The 20242-nt window shown below is 43.2% G+C and overlaps 1 protein-coding gene across 1 annotated transcript; it reads right to left on the bottom strand.

Annotated features, from left to right (window-relative positions):
• Window positions 1-216: 216 nt before the first annotated feature.
• COLEC10 (collectin subfamily member 10) lies at window positions 217-19962 on the bottom strand. The gene is made up of 6 exons (XM_009486212.2): window positions 19815-19962; window positions 7060-7131; window positions 5508-5579; window positions 3463-3516; window positions 2090-2185; window positions 217-608 (listed from the first exon to the last, which is right to left on the bottom strand). The coding sequence occupies exons 1-6, from the start codon at window positions 19960-19962 to the stop codon at window positions 217-219; spliced, it is 834 nt and encodes a 277-aa protein (XP_009484487.1).
• Between the last annotated feature and the right edge of the window lie 280 nt (window positions 19963-20242).

The raw sequence follows: 20242 nt of genomic DNA, 5'->3' as shown, positions 1-20242 counted from the left end.
AGAAATGAAATAAAAATTCACAGCTGGCTGGATGCCCCCTGCAGACCTGTGCTGACTTTATGGTCACTGCCATCTTAACAGTTGTTGCTCTTGCTTAACCCAGTGAGGTGAAGGCTGGATTGAGCCCTATCCCTGGTTGTCTGCTTTCCCTACAGTGGATGAAATGGGTGGGGTTATTGTATGTACAGCAGGTGCCAGGCACATTCTGCGGCACTTTTATTTCCTCTTCTTGAGGAATTCACAGACGAAGTAGATGGTGACTTGGCACTCAGAGTCGTTCCACTCTCCCGTGCTGAGCATTTCCACACAGTCCTCACGGCCAGCTGGGTCGTGAGGCTCCCCTTCTTTCCAGTTACTGTAGTTCTGCAGTGGGCTGTTGTCTGCATACAGAAACTGCCCTTCTTTCTCCATGTCGTTTACCCCAATGAACGCTCGGAAGAAGCCGCTGTTGGAGATGTAGTCAGCAATCAGGGTGTTGGTTGCCCCATCTTTAGGCATAGCCAGTGTTCCTCCTCTGTCCCTGCAGTGGGTCAAGGCTTCTCTGTAATTCTTCTCTTCTTTCACGATGTAATAGAATTTCTCGTCTGTCTCCCTGATACCTGCTATAACTTTAAATGGGAGAAAAAATTGCTTAATGGCATGACAACAGATTTCGAAGGTGCTTCTGTTCCAGTATGGCGATGAGATAATTTTACATTAGAATTAATAAAAGGGAGAGAGCAAAAGTATTCCCACCACTGAATTTGTGATGAATGATGAGGACGTGATCAGAGACTGATGCTACTAATGGGACGGACAAGCACCTGGCACACGTTAGGACAAGAACTGTACAGTCCTGATTGGCAGGTGTCTCCTGTGACACTTAAGTTTTACTTCATGGATATCTAGTACTAATGAAATTAAGGCATGCAAAGTGGTCCAATAGCAATGTCTAACTCTGGATCACTCCCGTTGCTTTGCATGTTTTTGAATACAGATTGTGAAAGAGTGCCCTGGGATAGGAACACAGGGGTATAGATAGCTTTTCAGGCCATGCAGAGGAAAATCAATGTGACTGCTAAAATAAGACATTTTAAATACAGCCTGATATTCAGAGCTGCTGTAGCCACTAAGTGGCATTGAGTAGGAAGAAAACTGGCTGCTCAGCAGCTTTAAAAGGCAAACTTCCCAACCAGCATATATCCTAATGAATTAAGCAGTGCCAAAGAACATGCGTGGGCAGCTGGAAGCTGATTGTCCCTGCTGATGGATTGCTGGAATGGTCCTGAGCAGATCTTTGGCCTGGGGCAACTAACACTCTCCCAAACAGTTCAGGAGTTACCGCAGGCACGGTTTAGGAGTTAGTAGAGGGACACTCCTGATAATACGGCATTCAGTTTTGTAAGATTTAATAATATAGATGAGTACTGTTCTGTGCTGGTTACCCACAGTGCCAGAGAACAGTCTCAGACACATTTAATTTACTGGTACAGACCTAGTCCCACAAACAGGGCTTAAGCCTTCTCAAAATCTCTGTGATGCCAAGAAATGCTCTTCCTTCCTTTCATTGGGGGCAGTTTGCACTGTCCACCTGACAGTGCTGCCTGCGAAAGTGGCTTCTTAAAACCCATGTCTTTGAGTGTTGGTCCCTTGTCACAGGAAAACGATGCTTGCGCTGAGGGGAGCACTAGGAGTACCGTGCCTGCAGCCTTCCTGTGCAGCAGAAAGATCAAGAGGTTCCTATTGCTTTTCCTGCCTTTCTGGAGCAGATTGGCACAAACTTTTTCCTTTCATTGCCTGAGTGGCCGCTGAGCCTGGGCAGACTGACAGTGCAGAGGCGGTCAGCAAGCTGTGCCTTCTGCTTTTCATGATTCTTTCTGTTGTGCTGTTGATAATTTCTGTATTGTTTTTGCTTTTAGTCATCTGCTGCTTATATCCTTACAGGTGTAAGACTGTCTCTTTTCTGTATGTTTTCGGAGTGCCTCACACAGTGGGGTCCTCTCTCTGGGTCATCTATGGATGCTGCCGTAGAGCAGCAATGGTGGAAGAATAGCAATGATAAATGTTATAGGAGCCAAATAAATCACATCAAATACATAAAGATCCTTACCGTTCTTTACAAACTTGATGGATGTATTAAGACGAGCAACATTGATATTCAGTTGTCCAACAACTCTGCGGTATCTTCCACAGTCACAGACCGTGCCTGATGCAATACAAAGGATAGAGGATTTATGTGTTTAGAAGCATTTGTGTGTGTGCATGGAGGGTCGTCTGTAGCCTGATTCCAAACCTTCTGAGGACTTTGCCTCCACTTGTTGAGAGCCAGTCTCACCCTGCCCCACTGGCCATACTTATGTTGATCAAAGTGCTTAGTATTTTGGCTCTGTACTTGCTAAACTGGTTTAAGAATCCCTACTTTTAAAAACATGGATAGAAGAGTTTGCCATCTTCTTTCCACCCATACCAGTATGGGATTTGCGCATCCTCTGCCCCTCTCATTGTAGATTCCATCTAACTGCAGAGATGTGGCTTGTCATGGTGATCACTACAGCATGACATCTGAATGCCAAAGGTCTACCTTTGTATCCGTAAACAGCACAGGTTCCCTGGCCTTCCAATAGAAACAACAGCATCCATGAAACCGGGAACTGCTGCTTTCTCAGTGAAGGAGTTTTGTGAGTATGTGTAGAGGTGGGATTGGCAAAGCTTTGGTAGAAGGACTACATTAGTGAATTGCTGCATGCAGCTGTGGTACAGCAGTAATAGTTGATACCAACTCAAATAATCAATAACTTTCAAGCACTGAAGTCTCAGTTGTATTTTTGCTGGTAAACTGAAATTTGGCTTGGTATAGGTTTTGTTTGTTCTTCTGTTATTCTCAGGAAGAAAATAAGTAGCTGATGGTTTCCCATTAAGAACCAAACTGGCATTGCATGTGAAATCTCTTAAAAATAAACACAACTGTATATTCAAGATGGGAAAACATTCCAGGTCATTAGGACTGAGAAGAACTTTCTGAGTCATCAGATCCAAATTCTCCTCCTGTAAGCAAATGCATTGCATTCATTTGACAACAGATTATGCTCTATCTAAAATCACTTATTTTTTCATCCCCATGCTCCTATTATGAAACTCTTAGACTTCATTCCTTTGGTAATCAGAAACTTTCTTCTAGTTTCCAGTATAAATGTGCTGATGGCTTGTCTATGTGTTAGTTTTTATGATATCAAACATTGCCCATTAATTTAGGTAACTCTTCTCCGTATTTTATATATGTTGGTATATTCATAGGCATCAGTCATGTACCTACACAGGCCTTCATTTTGCTAAACAAAACTTTTTCAGTCTCTTCCTGTTCATTTCATCTATTCTCAAGTTTTATCATGGGCCTCAAAATTTTATGAAACTCCAGACAAACCAACCCTGAAATCAAAGACCCAGCAGACTTGACTGTTCTGCAGAGAAGGACGCGTAGCATACCTGCTTTTCCCTTTTTTCCAGAAACCCCCGATAAGCCTTTGGCTCCTTTGTCACCTGAATAAAGAGGAAAATGTATTCTCAGATCTCAGACAGTGCACATGTCAGGGGACCATGTTTGAAAAACCTCTTTAATAATATATTAACAGTATGCTTCTGATAGGAAGCCCTCCTGTACTATACTGGCAGATGTGCCAAGTCAAATAAACCATGATTAATTCTGGTGTATGGAAATAAGGAGAACCCTTTAATAGTTAACTCACTGATAACACAGGCATCTTGTGTGCTGCTGGTTCCTGGTACCACTTACTTTCAATATAAACTGCAAAATGATCCTGAGAGGCTGAAGGCACTCAAGAAATCTGCAAGAGGTGAGACCTGGGTTCTCTGCCTTACAGGACAGAGCCCTTCCCTGGGTTCAGTAGCTCCATGAAGGGATGAGGCACCAGATGAGGCTGATGTGCACTAAGCCACTGAATTCATGTGTGAAGCAGGTTACGTGTGCAGGCAGCAGTTAGCACTTGCACAAAATGAGGTCAGTAAGGAGCAGCATTTCAGTTCAGATATAGTTCATGGAAATGTGATTTATTTTCATCCAACTGCTTTCCTCTTCAGAGGAAATCATAAAAATGATAGAAGTACTTCTGCAAATGCTGTGCTACTATGTAAGTGGAGGTGACTAGCTTTTTAAAAACTCAACTGTAATTTGGATCAGGAACAGCTGGACTTTATCTGAAATTCATGTCAGCTCTTCTTTTATGTATTAAAACCTTCAGAGGTCAAAAAAGACTCATGCGTGCTGTGCCTTGTGTAGATGTGCTTTTTTCTTTATATGGTTGTATTTTTTTAAAGAAATTAGGAGTTAGCTGTCATTTTAATTAGCATTGCTTGACACTGCACACTTACAAGCTGAAATTTCAGGGTCGCTTCATTAAGAACTTGAATGTTTAGTGGTAGATTTAAACAGTGACTTAGCGACCTTTGCTTCTGCACATAAAGAAAATGAGAAAAACTAGAAGGGGACAATAAATTGTACATTCATGTTGAGAGAGAGCTTGATTTAAAGGCTCAGAGCATTGGTTTACTCACAGATAAACACAAGCAATTTGTGGGATTCCTAAATTCTAGTCTTCTTTGGTGACTGAAGACATCTTAGGAGATAACCATCTGTGGTTTTGGTTGTCTAGGTAGTTCTGAAAATTAGTCCCTCAGGTCAAATTCTTTTGTTCTTCTCTGATACTGAGGCTAGCTAGAGGCCATCAAAGGTTTATTAAAAACATGGGCTTGAGAAGCTCCCGTGAGAGATTGTTCCACCCACTCACCCGCATGCCTGGGTTGATGCACTGGTTAGAGACCACAGAGTTCCCCTGGGGATGGTGGAGTCCCTGCTCAGCTTTCAAGGCAGGTCTCCTTGTGGCAGAAGTAATATTCCTTCTTAAGTAGCTCTTTAGGAATACCAGAAAGGAATGCCTGAGCCTCTTCTCAGATGACTAGAGCATAATTTCATGAAATTATTGTCCGGGTAGACTTGGAGTCTACCTTGATTTGCAAGTAGTTATCATCCCTGGTTAAGTGAGTGCTTTTTTAAAACTCCTAAAATCCTTTCCTTACTGAGCTGGCCTGTGCATTGCCTGCTCACATGTCCCACAGCAGTGCGGGTGACAAGGTGTGGCACTGTGAGCAGCAGCAGAATATTGGCTTAAGCCATCAGCATCCAAAGCAGAGGCACAAATTTGGCTTTCTCTTTTAGAGCGTTCAGAGGATTTATTTCACAAGGGCCAGATTTCTCCCTTCCTCTTTTACCATCAAAGAGGATTGATTTCTTAGCTCATAAAGCAAATTATTTTAGCCAAGTAAGTTGGATATATTGCACGTGGGAAATAAAAGAAGAATATCTCAGTTAGCTCTCATCACCAATCTTCGTGCATAACTTTATTTGGAGAGCATTGGTCACAGCCGTTATTTGATATTACTCCATACTGGAACTCTCACAAAACACATATTTACCTTGAGGGAAAAAACAAGAAAATTCCCAGACCAGAGCTTACCCTTTCCACCAATTGGACCGATTTTCCCAAGCATTCCCTGGTCACCAACATCCCCCACAGGTCCTTTGTTTCCTAAGAGAAAAAATAAAGAGGAAAAGAGTATGGATGGTTTCTGTCATTTCTTTCCCAGGGCACTGTTTAGGTCTCTACTGCTGCTATTTTTCCTGAGCGTGGCCAGTCTGCATGTGTGGCAAAGGCGAAATGAGTGAGCCCCAAGGATGGTTGGATGAGGACAGTGCAGATCTCTGCTGCTGTAGGATACAACAGTAGGACATTGCAAGGCACCTTAGTAGAACTGCCTGTTCAAATACCCAGAAACATCATGTTTTCTTACAGAAAATACAAACGAAAACTGCTAGTGAGCATTCAAATACTGATTTTACTTCACAGCCAAGCCAGGCTGACAGCAGGTTTTATTTGGGGTTCCTTTTTCTCCACCTCAGACAAAAGCCTTTCCTCCTTCCCTGAGGTATTCCTCGCAGCTTTGCTGAGAATCCTTCTCAAAGCAGGACTGCAAATAGGGAGCTACTAGTTTTGCTGTATGTGCTTTCCCAGTCCTCAGAGCACCAAAATAACAAATGCCTTTTAAATTGTTTAATAGTTTAAGTTCTAAAATAGCTGGCTAATGATGACAGCCCAATTTAGGGAATCTCAGTTTGCACACTGAATTTAACATCGCTAAGATACTTCATAAATGGTTGGTTACCCGATTCTCTTGTATCTTACCTGACCTTCTTTTTAAGGTAAGAAGCAAAGTCATATGAATGCATTTAAAAATGGAAAAAAAATTTTATTATAGCTATAATAACAGGGTGATTTTAAAGTTTCTATAAAAGTAAAAACTTTCCTGATTAGTCTTAAACCACTGTCAAGGAAGAAAGACCGTGGATATGCATTATTATTAAACTCAAATGATAAATTAAGTTTTTGAATTACAATATGCAAACAAGGCTGACACCATCACTTCTGATGCCTCCAAATGCTCTGCCCAGCTCACACTGTGGATATGGGATATGTTTAATAGAGCTGAGTCCTGAGACACCTGTGACTTCTTGTTCTCAGCTCAGATGCTGTTTGGTCGGAGGAACTTTGTTTCTCAGTGTATGCCTCCATTTGCTTTCTGCAAAATAGGGACAACTGAGGCCAAATTTTGTTGAGCATCCTGATTTATTACTAGGAAAGAACTCTCAAAATTCATTTTCAACTAAAGGATCATTTCAGTGAAAGAACAGTAATCTTTCTGATTATACATATGATCTGGGTCTTCTGGATCGCAGTCATGACAGCCACTTGGGAGAGCAACGGTAAATGTACTGGTTTGTTACATGACTCATTAAATTTATTGACATGTACAGCTGTCTTACGTATCGGTAGGAATTGTACCAAGTTCTCCGAGTATTGTTAGGTTCACTGATTAATGTTTGATAGTACTGTGAAATCCACTGGTGCAACAGGAATGAAAAGCATTAAACATCACTGATCATATGCACCAGTACGGTTGTGTATAACGATATTCATATACCAGTAATAGCCAACAAACTCTCATAAATACCTTTTGGTCCTTTTGGTCCAACCTTTCCTTGTTTGCCCACTTCTCCTCTATCTCCTTTTTCACCTTCATCCCCTTCCAAAAAACAGAAAATAAAGCATCATGGTACATTTCTCTCAGTTCAGTAAGTGCAACTATACATCCTCAGAAAGTAAAGTTCACATTTTTTTCCTACTAGTTTCTTTATATTTCACACTGAAGGCATAGTAGTCATGGGATAAATTTCCAGAGAAGAGGTGATGAATGTGACCATCGTTACTCTTTGCTGGGTAAAAAACTGGCTGGATGGCTGATCCCAAAGAGTTGTGGTGAATGGAGTTAAATCCAGTTGGCAGCCAGTCACAAGGGGTGTTCCCCAGGGCTCAGTACTGGGGCCAGGTCTGTTTAATGTCTTTATCAATGACCTGGAGGAGGGGATTGAGTGCACCCTCAGTAAGTTTGTAGATGACACCAAGTTAGGTGGGAGTGTCGATCTGCTGGAGGGTAGGAAGGCTCTACAGAGGGACCTGGACAGACTGGATCGATGGGCCAAGGCCAATTGTATGAAGTTCAACACAGCCAAGTGCCAGGTCCTGCACTTCGGTCACAACAATCCCGTGCAACGCTACAGGCTGGAAGAGTGCCTGGAAAGCTCCACGGTGGAAAAGGACCTGGGGGTGTTGGTTGGCAGCCGGCTGAACATGAGCCAGCAGTGTGCCCAGGTGGCCAAGAAGGCCAACAGCATCCTGGCTTGTATCAGGAATGGTGTGGCCAGCAGGAGCAGGGAGGTGATTGTACCCCTGTACCCAGCACTGGTGAGGCCACACCTGGAATACTGTGTCCAGTTTTGGGCCCCTCCCTACAAGAAAGACATTGAGGTGCTGGAGCGTGTCCAGAGAAGGGCAACGAAACTGCTGAAGGGTCTGGAGTACAAGTCTTGTGAGGAGCAGCTGAGGGAATTGGGGTTGTTTAGCCTGCAGAAAAGGAGGCTGAGGGGAGAGCTTATCGCTCTCTTACAACTACCTGACAGGAGGCTGTAGTGAGGTGGGTGTTGGTCTCTTCTCCAAAGTAACAAGCAATAGAATAAGAGGAAATGACCTCAGGTTGTGCCAGGGGAGGTTTAGATTGGATCTTAGGAAAAATTTCTTCACGGAAAGGGTTGTCAAGCATTGGAACAGGCTGCCCAGGGAAGTGGTTGAGTCACCATCCCTGGAGGTGTTTAAAAGAGATGTAGATGTGGTGCTTAGGGACACGGTTTAGTAGTGGAGTTGGCAGTGTTAGGTTAATAGTTGGACTTTATAATCTTCAAGGTCCTTTCCAACCTAAACGAATCTATGATTGGGAAAAGCTAAAAACTTTCCCTTTTGGAGAGGCTATTCCAACATGAGAATTATACAACACCAATTTCTAGTCCTACCCTTTAAGCCCTATTAGTGATAAAGCACATAAATAAGCCAGTCTTTCTCTGGTGGGAAACCTGTACACACACAGAAGAACTGCCAGGGTAGGCAATAGGAATTTATTAATTGTTCTAGTGACTCTGTTCGTGGTGACTCTGTGTTCAAGGTATGCAGATGCTTTTGCAATGGGAGGAATGTAAATATGTTGAAATAGATCTTAACATAGACCTTAGTACTTAGTATGGAGAAGCCTTGCCGTCAGTTTTTGACAGGTGACATTTATATGTTGATATAACAAACGCCTTTTGCAATTACTCCAATGCTTTATTTTGAAAATGTCATACACAGAGTATCTGTAAGAGGCAAATTCATTGCATTTATTCCAGTAGTGCAGAGATTTCTCCAAATGAGATCAAGACCCTATTACACATTATTCCTGTATAGTACTCTTAAGTACTTACTGTTGTAAGAGACAGTCTCTCACTGAGCAGCTTACAGTCTAAAGGAGCAAAACAGCAATTAGTAGGAAAGAAATGTTATCTCCTTCCTTAGGCAGCATACAATTTCGCTTCACATTATGCAAGAAATTGGAGGCACAACTGAAGTTGATTTTCTTATATTCTACTTCTTAGTTTTGAGCCAAATCCCAAGAACATCTTTCCTCTTTTTTTTTAGACAAATGCTGAAGTGAGACAACCCCTGCACCCCTTTGCACCGAAGGACCAGCACAGGGAGCCTTCCAAAGCCTCTCCCCCTGTCCCCTACCCTTGTCTGCAATAAGCCTTGCTGTGTGGCAGAAAGCAGTGCCACAGTCTCTTGACCAAGCCAGGATCTCATGTGTGAGTGGCAGCCAGTTGTGTCTGTGACTGCAGCCCAGAAGGGGAGAAGAGGCTGCAGCTCAGCATACGGCGTACCCAAGGGAGGGAAATCTATCTGGATGTCAACAAAAGAGAAATGAGGACAGAACAGCATTATTTGACAAGACCAATAACCTGTCTCACTGAGGATGGTGCCTCCAGCCCTGGCAGAAGGTGTTCAGGGAACTGGGTGTGCTGAGGGTGCCTACGGCCCAGGCAGCCACTTCCAGCCTCCCATGAGCAGTGGTTTAAAAGGTTTGCCTGATCCAAGGACTGCATCCAGACCACTCGTGAAGAGCCACTAGTGATTCTTCCCTGCACAGATTAGTCCTGTGCCTTATAAACCCATTTATATTTTTGGCCCCTATAATATCTAGTGGCAGAGAGGTCAACGATTTAATTATGTGCTGAGGGAGAAAGTAGCTTCCCATGGTTGCTTTCAGGCTGATTGTTTCATTGGATCTCACTCTTATTTTCTAAAAAATACTGCCCACTTATTCCTGACTTACCTTCTACTTCTGTAGCCATAGGTAACATACCAAGGGCTATTCTGTGGGGTGATGACAAGTGAGAAGTGTTGCATATTAATTGCAGCATATAAAATGTAGTATTAGCTGTTTGGCTCCTTTCCATGTCAGTTATGTGGACTGGGCTGAGTCCGTCCCTGTATGCCAAAAAAAGCTTCAGTGTTGGGACTCTCTTGTGGAGGGCAGACTCACCCCGTTGGTCAGGATGCCCTTTGAGTGGGATGGTCAGTGGTCCCAAGCTGAGGAAGATAAAGGACTGAACTTCAGTCCTCGTTGGAGGGAGGAAGCATTCGCTAGAGGGATGGACAAGGAGGAAACATGACGTGATGTGTGTGCTGGCTCACTCAGGCACTTTTTTTTTAACACCAGCTGCTACAGGGTAAAGTAGGAAGGGAAAAGGCTATAAGCATCAGCAATAGAACTTTTAAACATCTCTATTTTCACTGGTTCTTAAAAATACTGGAAAAGTCAGTATGTATTTCCAAAAGCCAAGCTCCTTAAATATCCAGCTGAAGCTGTGGGTCTGAGCCTGGAGCTGATGGAAGGATGCCTGCTTGTACTGGGTTCTTGTCTACTGATCATCAAACAGCAGAGCCAGAGAATGTACGGTTTAATTTTGCTGTTGACCTCAGTGCTAACAACATTTACAACTGAGAAACCAAGAAATTGTCCTTTCCAAACCCACCTATGAAACCCTTGAGAAGAGTGTAAAAGTCACTTCTCAGTAGTTCAGAAATTCAGAAAAGATTCCCAGAGGCTGACAAAGGGCTTGTGAAATGAAATTCTGGGAGAAGGTTAACAGCTGATCTGATCACAGTCTGCAAACCCGTACAGGGGGAGAAATGTGTGATAATAGAAAGGAAGCAGGGTGTGATTCAAAGGCTGGAAAAGCTGGATGAGTCCTGACTAGAAATGCAACATGGGGATATTTAATAAACGGACTGCGGTCTCTGGCAGGGCAGGGAGACATAGGAGGCTTTTCATGTCCAGCCTTTTCCCATGCAATTAATTCATTTGTGTAAGGTACGGTGTAACTCTGGGTCTGCTGTAGAAACTGCTGAGGGAGTTTCTTTGGCCTGTGTCAGGCAGGAGCGCAAACCAGATTCCTGCTGTCCTTCCAAACCAAGGCTTGTCACCCTGGTAGTCCTCATCACCTCTCTCAGGCCAACTAGTTACATTCCCTGTGGCTTGCAGACTGCTCTGTTGGGTTAAATCCTCTAGAGAGACTGTTGTTTGCTGCAGAAGACCTCTGTGCAAGAAAGATGCTTTTTTTTGGGTAAGAAACATTGCTTAGACAGTTAATCTGAGAAATAGAGCCCAGGAAAGAAAGTCAATATACCACTGGAGAAGCTGTGATTCCTTTCTGAAGGTGTTTTCTTCCAATCTCAGTTTCAACATTCTGAGCCACTAAAAGTTGCAGTGTTTTTCTCTGAGACACTTTGGAGCAAGCTTTTCACACATGGGGCTGCTGGAGATGAAGCTGGGTTGCCCTGTATGAGCCATCAGACTGAGAGCCCACAGATGAAAGGGGTAGAAGGTGTGGGAAAGGTTGTTCTGGAGATTTTGAGAGATTAGGGAGTGTCTCAACTTTTATTGCTATCACCTTGTGTAGTCCCAATTTTTGCTCAAGCCCTCTAAAAGCCTAAGGGAGAGGGAAGTAAGGTCTATCACCTGTTTCATCTTGCTGTAAAGCGGCCTACAACACTCTGCCTTAGTTTCCCTACCTGAGAAAGTGGGAAGAATAATGATTCATCTATCTGTAAGGGAGGGAAATCCTGCTTTGCTCGCCATACTGCATCTGAGAATGGGTAGGCCATTATAAAGCAAGGGTAGAAGCAAACAGTATTAATTACTGGTACCACCTCATTGTTAATTTAAGACTCGATTAAGCTCAGAGCTTGATAATATGGTGTTATAATTATAAATGCATTGTGTCCCCCTTTAGCTGTTGTGTGCAGCGTTCTCAAATTTTGGCAAGAAGTGTGAACTCTTGGGTTATGCTCCCCCCTTGTGGTCTCGCTATGATTTGCAACCAGGTAGGAGGGATTGTGAGAGGTTGGTTGACCCTGTTTTGGGCAGGGGTTGAGTTGGCTTTGTCTCTAATTTATAATAAGTTTCTGTCCCTTTCCTCTGGGATTTCATGTGGACAGGCCATCCTACTGTATTAGCCACTTTTCTGTAATCTGCCAGAAAAAAAATCTAAATCCTGCCAGTACCCGGGACTGGACTTTTGAATTTTGTACTACTGTGCTTTGTGCAACATGAGTTTTCTTACAGGAAAAAACCCCTCTGATCCCTGACCTCATATGCTTGTACTCTATACCTGGAGATTAACTTCTCCTTTGTGCTGCTTTACACTTGGGGGAGTGTCAGGTTAAGTTTTATCCTAATTAGCAGATTGTCACCTTAAAACTGTAGTTGCAAGGATGTCAGATAATGCACTATGCTGGCATTTAAAGCATGGGTGAAGCACTTGGAGCCAGTAGCTGAAGCAAGACCATTTCTCAACCTTGTTAGTATTCCCTCAAGCTGATTCACTTCTGTGTCACAGATTTAAAATACCAGACTATTAAAGTGAGCACATGGAACAATAAATTACTAGACTCTTCCAGCTTGAGACTGTGTGAGACAGAAGGAAAGCAGAAGCCATAAGCAGTAAATTACTTTTGCAGCCATTAGAAAATTTTAATTGTAATTGAGAGGGAACCCCAGTCCTTCCTTCTCCTATAAACAAGCTCAGAAAAATGCTGAAGGTCTAATAATCAGCAGGATTTTTAGGCAGTTGAAAAGGGCTCTGCCTTTTTAGGAGTTTCACTAAATAACACAATGTTGAGAGGTTACATTTGGTAAGAATTTAATTAGTAAGAATTTACTGACCTTCAAGTGACTTAGATTTCCCTGCTGAATCTTTTGTAGGCAATTTATCTGGTTTGTATTCACGAATGGAGGGTTTTGAGGTTAAATTGTTCGCATATGTTTAGTGACTCTCCAAGTCTTGTGATCAGGGCTGACCCTGGTTCTTGGAGAATCAGGGTGTAATCCCTGGGGATTACAGAGCCCACACTTACCGATGGAGGCAGCCCTGCATCAGGGTGAGAAGATGTTTGCAGGATGCCTAAAGGCTAAAGCTGGGATGAGACTCCTAGCTGGGCTTATGCATGTGTTTCTCTGGAAGCACTCAGCATCCAGCCTTTTCACTCGGAGCTCTGCTGAGAGACTCCCTGGGTCCACACGGGGTTTTACTGAGACACCTCACCAGGTGTGCTGGCAAGTCGTGGCCTCAAGTCAGGTCCAATTCCTGTCTCCTGACCAAAAGTACTGCAGAAATGTTAATGCTTTCTAAGCCTCCCTGTTGCAGTGAATCAATTGAATTCTTTCCTCTGAAGCAAAAGAAGGGCAAAGACCCTTGACTGTAGCAACCCCTCCTGACAAGCAGTAAGGGTGGGACTGTCCCAAGTTTAGCTCCCTGTACTCTGTACTTTACCACTACCCCCATGGGCTTAGCACACACCACAGCCCCATATACCTTTCTCCACACTCCAGGGCATACCCACCCTTTCAAATGATTGAAACACCACTTATGCTGGGCTACAGCACAGTTGTCCTCCTACATCAGATACTGCGAGTTGCAAAAAGCCCACCACCAGCCAAAAAGTCCTTGAGAAGCCCTGGGGCCATGACTGATTTGCTGTGAGTGGGGGAAGGATGGTCAATCTTGGTTAGTATGCACATGGATGCTTTGCACTGCTTGTCTTGGATGCATTTAGCACTCCTAGGCATAGCCAGTATCCCACCACCAAAGCTTTGTATGGAATCTGTTATGTGGTTCTACCCTCTGATCATGCATGACACAGTTCTGCTGAGCTCCATGTTTCATGCTCTTAGTTCCACCTGAGGTGGCATAGGGACCCTCCCTACCTCCTCAGAGCGTGAAGAGTACAGATGATTCTGCCTGTCCTGGGTGTTAAACTAAAGGGATAAGGATATGTGCATAATTCTTTGAAAGAAGAAAGAAAATAAAGCTTTGAGACTCCTCCAGGAGCAACTGAATGCCTTGCCCTCCTGGAAGAGCCTTGGAGATAGCCAAAGGATTAGCTCTGCTAATCCTAATCGGACACTGAGTGACCCTGAGCATGGTGAACCTCTGCACCACTTGAGCATGCAGTGTCTCTGTTCAGAGGTTTTGTCACCAGGGGGAGTTGCAGACTCCAAGAAATAAGCAAATACAGCCCAGTTTGTCTTTCTAGTATACGAGCACGTCACAGCTACGTCAATGGAAAGCTTCAAGATTTCCTCTAATTTCACTTTCAGTGTCTTTTAGATCCTAAACAAATTTCCTGTAACAGTGAGGATTCTTGCTTTCAAGCTATATGTGGCTAATAAGGACAGGATTTCTTGACACCTTCTGCCTATCTGACGTGATGTCCTCTCCCCTGTCCTTCCTCCTCCCTTCAGCCCCCAGCACTGATCTGCACACCTCCTTCCCCTCTGCCTGATGTTGAGCACTCTTCTGACCCTGTGTTGAAGGAATTCAACTCACTAAACAGAGGAAATAATAAGGCAAATAATGCACATTTTCAGTGACTGAGCTGAATCAGCTCAGTGAAAAGTCTGATGAGTAAACAGCCAGGCCAGCACAAGGTGAAGGTAGGACCACATGGTCAGAGTGGGAGATGAAGAAGATGTTGGGCCTCCCCTTTTGGCAAAAAATCTGACAGACAAGTGCAGCTGTAGTGTGCAACTGCACCCAGAGCTGCTCTCCCAGGTGTCCTGCAGGAACATGCAGGACTCCACAGTTTGCACTGTGAGATATAAAGCATTTTGCTCACAATTTCTTGGACATGTTGTCTTTTTTCACCCAGCTCCAAATTAGACAACAGGGGCCCAGTCACTTTCCCTGGTGAAATGGAAAGAATCTTCAAGAACAAACTGGATTCTCTGCTCACTTTTCCACTTTCCACTTACAAATGCCCACTGACTTTGGTAGAAATACCCTCTTCTCCTATTCCATTGCATGAGACAGACCCAAGCCTTCAGTAGGCTCAGGGAAGCTCTGCTGACTTGTATTATTTGAAAGTGCAGACCTTTGTGCATGATTGGGACGTACATTATTTTTTTAATAACACAGTAAGAATTTAAATTATTCCTGAATCTCTTTTCACTTGATCTGCCCAATTTAATTTTCCCAGCCTGTTCCCCTGCCATTCTGACATGTCTCAGAGACCCATGGATTACATGGTGGCTTCAGTGAGTAATCAGATGGACATTGCTAAGAAATACAGACCCAATATCTTTGGAATTTTTGTATCTTAAGTCCCAACATACATGGTTTGTAGCTCAGGCTGATAAACTTTAGAAACTTAACATACACTAAAATGAGGAAGTCTAAAACACATGAAAAATAGAATTATGTGTTGAAATTAAAGGGCTCTTCAGATCAGATGTGAGGCGCTAAAAGGGAAGTTTAGTTATAGGTTTGAACAGCCTATAGGATGTGGTAAGGCATTTTATATTTTTGGAAGGAAGTGTGGATAGCAGCATATCTGGTTTCTGAGAGAGTTTGAGATTGTCCAGGAGTGGAATTGCGTAAGCTCAATGAAAGCTGAGAGATGGACAGCTATACTGGAGACCACAGTAAATGCTATTTTGAGGGGCCAGCCAATGTCATAGAGTTTATAAGCGTCATTTGTCAGAAATAATAATAAGGAAACACTTCACATCTAAATTGCTATGGGAAACTCCTGGTATTCTTCAGATTTCATCTCGTTCCAGTTTCTCAACCTGGATCTGGTTCAAGACCTTTGAAGTTCCTGTGTCTGGATTTCAAAGGAAATGAGCTGGAACCTGGGACAGATAGCAAAATCTAGAGCCAGGCTTCTGAAACACAGCTCCCATGAATCCATGTGAAATCAGCTTCCACAGAGCCAGCCCCCACCCCAGTCGTCTTCTCCCCCTGCTTATGCGTTTAATGGGAGTTTAGGTGTCAAAGTTTTGGGCCCTCTGCTTATTTGGGCCCTCTGCTTATTTGGGCCCTCATGTTGTTGCTTATTGATTTACTCAGACCAGGTCAGATCCCATCTCATCTATGTCAACAGCCCACTTAAAACTTCCTTTGTAGGTTAGACAAAAATGAGCTTGCGGTCTCCAGGTGAAAACAGGCTAGAAGAAAGGACAGAGTGGGGACACCAGTCGAAGGCAGAGCCCAGGGGAGCAGCGCCTGGTGTTCCTGCTGCTGCCATGGCATGGACGAACAGCTGGTGCTTTTGCTTTCACTGCATTAACTGCTGCCTCCCCACAGACCCTGTTCCTCTCTCAGCAGCACCAACAGTCAGCCTGCTTCCAGTCTTGGAAGGGTAGAAAGTAGACGACAGGGCTGTGACTAATTTTGCTAGGCCAAGCACTTGGCTGCTCTGGAAAATTCATTGTTTTGGTTTGTTTATGCTTGATCTTGTTCTGTTTGGACCTAAGAAGTCAATGGAGTACAGAACTTGGCCTTTATTACCTTAGTTACTCCACTGTGGTTCAGCATTACCTAATGTAATTTTTCAGAGGTCCTGTGCCAAAGAAGTCCAGCTAAGACCAAGTTGTTCCTAAACATCTCAGGTCAAACACCAAAAATCAGTAGTTACAACTACTAAAAATCTGTTTTGGTCCAAAGCATATATTTTTTTCTTTTTTGGTTTCCTAGCATATTTCAATAAGGGTCCTAGAAAATGCCTCACACATTTCTATTTTTAAGTGCTATATAAGCCAGCTTGCTGTGTACCTTAAAAGCTTTTTCAGGAAGGCAGAACAAGACAGCCATTGCACTAGGACTATGTCATTAAAAAGAATCCCCTCTTCTTGAGAAGAGACCTGAGCATTGCCTAGAAAAGGAAACTGGGAGAGGGGGGCCAGCTTTTGCTTTTCTCTTACTCTTTTTTTTTGCTTTTTCTGGAGTGCCTATTTAGAAAATTTCTTTGCATAATTCTTTACAAACAGACTTCAACTTTCATTTGCTTGCACCAGCGACGGAGAAGCAGCAGATAGATGGAGGGGATTGCAAGACGCCTGGTTTGCATCACGCAGAACCACCAGAGGTCAGACTTAAACTCCTGTTCGTTTCTAATGCTGAGCAGTTTAATTCAGACTGACTTCTCTCATTGCAACAGAAAGTGCAAAAGTCTTACAGGATATTTACTGCATTCCTTCTGTTCCTGGAAGACTGCATCCTTCCAGAGTATTTTCTAGCTCTTTGTGTATACACAAAGGCCTCTGGTTTTGCCTCATGCCTTTTGGGAGCTGGGGGGACTGTCACAAACAGTTTGAAAGCTTTCCTGATAATCAGCCTGGAATTACCCTTGCTTTTCATCCCATCATTCATATCATACTTCTCTTCTGACACCTCAGGTATGAGCATAACAAAGAGTATATTTCTGAAGAGGAAGAATTTGGCTTGCACAAAGTAACTTGGACAAGTTACATGTGACCAATTTTCACAACATTAATGACCCTTTTTGAACAGGTGATTTTCAGGGCAAGCATGCAGAGAGGTCAGGTGCTTGCTCCTGTAGCAACTGCGAATGCCTAGGTGATGAAGTGAGTAATGCAACCGCCAATAGGGCAAGAAATAAAGGGTTATAAGTTCTGAGCCTCTCTAGACAACCTCACTTCTCCTTCAGCTTTCTCCTCTCCATTGTGCTGTGTGATGGGAACAGCAGTATTGCTACTGCATAGCACCAGGGACCATCCCACTTGTAGCCCACAGACTGGATCTAGCCTACAGGACAATTTGTGCCTTGCACTGGGATAGGTGAGGTGGGGCAGTGTAGGAAGTCTTATAGCTATTGAATACCTTTTAATTCCTTGTACTTCTAGGTGCTTTGGCCCATTAGACACTCCCATGTTCATATGGAAGGAGGAAGTTGCCACAACAGGAATCTGGCCTGCGGTGGTAGAAAAAGCCGTCCAACATACTGTGTGAGTTCAGCACCTCTGTCTTGTGGGAGCACCACTGTGTTTGACCATAGCCGAAGACGCTGAACAGATGGGGGTGAAGGGGTGAAACTTGTGCAGGGTGGGTCAAACCCCATTTTCGGGAGAATGGCGGACACAGGGGCACAACAGATGTAGCACAGAAAATAAAACTTACAGCAACAAAAGTCAGAGGCTTGTCCATTGTCAGGGTTAAAGTTTGAGCACCAAAGTGTTGCCTCTGGCTGTGGTATAGTTGTAGGTTAAAGTCTGGGAGGCAAAGTGTTGCCTGTGGCTGTGGTGTGGTTGTAGGCTGGGGATTGTGTGCTCTGAGTCCACAGACATAAGATGGATAAGGAAAAGTGGCAGCAGGACAGACTTTCTTCTGCCATATTAGGTCAGTATGCTTCATCCTTGACTACAAGGGATGCCTAAGGAGTAACAGGGTAGTTCACACACCCAGCCTGCTCAGTCTTTAATTGCCCAGCTGACTGGCAGTCAAAACAACCAGTGCCATTGAGAGCCACTTGGGACTGTCCTGGATGAGCTCAGATCTGGTAGGAACTGAAATGAGTCTACAGAATCATACCACATAGAATGCAAAATTTATTTGATCACCTGCAGTGGATGTGAGCCAGTAATTTGGAGGTGATTTACTCGATACTCCTTTTACCAATCATGGATCTTGGGCATGTAATCTGATTTTAAAGTAGTAGTGAGGACCATGACAATATGCTGTTTGGCTCCTCTTGTGTCTTGGTGTCAGCCAGGAGGCAGTAGGACTGGTAATGGCTAAATCCTGACTTTCTCAGTATCACGCTTGCAAAGAACCATAATATCTAACCTTTAAATGCTCCCTATACAAGCTAGACCACAGAAACCAGCTGGAGTCCCAGCTACTCTCATGTTGTCACCAGACCACTTCATTAGCCTTGTGACTTGTTAAACACAATTCTGTCAAACTTTGTTCTCCAGCCTGCCATTATTCAGATACTAACTAAACAATCTCCCACTAGCTCCCTTGGGGATCATTACATCTCTCTGCATTTATGCTGTGGCAGCAAAAGTTTAAGCCTGGATTGTAATCATAAAGAAATTAACTTGCTGATTAAAAATGGTCCTTTAAGCAACATGCATTTGAATAATCCATCATAAAAACAAATGAGTCTGTAGCAGTGCTTTTGACTAGATAATCTTTTTTCTGCTTAAAATTTAAATCAGTTGCATTTTTTTCTCTCAGTCTGTAGCCTATAGAAAAATACAATGAATCACTAAAAAGAAAGCAATAGTTCGAACTGCAATAGCCATGGTGTGGAATATATATTTTAGATCTGTCACCACAAGATAGATTTGTACGACATGGACCTAATTTTTGGCTGAGATACCCTCCAGGCAATTCTATTGATGTTAGTTGTGTTACATAAAAAGTAAGTTAATGCAGAAAATTTGGTTTCAGATATTTGCAAAGTGTTTTGAAGATAAAAGACCTGCACACGCCAGAGCTGATCTAGTTCTTGTTGAAATCTGTAGTGAAGGTCCTGTTTAATTCAACAGGAGCTGCTGGATTAGGTCTGATGAATACAGCAGAGCTGTGTTTACAAGTAAGCATTTGGAAATACAGTTCAGTCATCTTAAATATTGCATATCTCTCCCTGCCTATAGGTGCAAAGTGAACCATTAACAGTTCACAATAGGTGCCTACTTTTAGACAAAGCCACTCAGTTTATGGCTGCTAGCTGTACTGGTTGTGTGATGAATACAAGAAGTAAGAGAAAATTGATGTGGCTGGAGAAAGATGCAAAAGGCCACCTCTAACTTACATGACACTATGTGGCACTGTTCCTGAAACTAAAGAAAAGCAAATTCAAATCTTGCTCGATCACTTTCCCCCATCAGAGTCCCACTTTTCTAGATGTCTGTACAGTCCGCAATAATTCACATCTTTCATCCCCAGCCCATGCCACAAGCCCTCCCTGTCTCTATTTTTAAAAATCAGCCTTTATCAGTACTAGTCTCAGCATTAGCAACCTGATATTCCTCACCTTTTGGTCCAGGTAAAATTGTGTGTGTCGAGCAGACATCTGTTGTAGGTCGATTGTCAACATCAAAACCAAAAATCTGAACTTGGAAGATAAAAAGCACTACTAGGGTCCCGTATTTCCTTAGCTGTTCTTCTTTCTTGCTGCTCATCCTTACAGCTTCTCAGGAAATGCCTTTCGTTGTTGCAGTCTTAACAAATGCAGCTGATTCAAAAATAAATGCTCCACTAACTGAAGCAGTGCAAAGATTGGGAGCTACATGCAAGAACAGCTAAATAAAGTGAAGAAAGGAGTTTGACGATGCTGTAGTTATTTCTGTCCTGCACATTATCCCGGATATTTATTTAACACTGACAGCTGTTTATTCCAATTTATCTCTTATCTGTGAGATGTTTAGCTGCTTTTGCCATGGAAAATTTCTTCAGTATACG

This window comes from Pelecanus crispus, chromosome 2 (genome assembly GCF_030463565.1).
Source record: "Pelecanus crispus isolate bPelCri1 chromosome 2, bPelCri1.pri, whole genome shotgun sequence".
Classification (NCBI taxonomy): Eukaryota; Metazoa; Chordata; class Aves; order Pelecaniformes; family Pelecanidae; genus Pelecanus; species Pelecanus crispus.
Note: the sequence above shows the minus strand (reverse complement) of the source record. Positions and strands in the feature narration are given on the sequence as shown.

Excerpts from the sequence above, each read along its gene's own strand:
- COLEC10 (XM_009486212.2), bottom strand. The coding sequence starts at position 19,962 with ATGAGCAGCAAGAAAGAAGAACAGCTAAGGAAATACGGGACCCTAGTA. Across the intron at positions 3,517-5,507 it reads CGGTCCAATTGGTGGAAAGG|GTGACAAAGGAGCCAAAGGC; the intron begins GTAAGCTCTGGT and ends CTCTTTATTCAG. Across the intron at positions 609-2,089 it reads CATCAAGTTTGTAAAGAACG|TTATAGCAGGTATCAGGGAG; the intron begins GTAAGGATCTTT and ends TCCCATTTAAAG.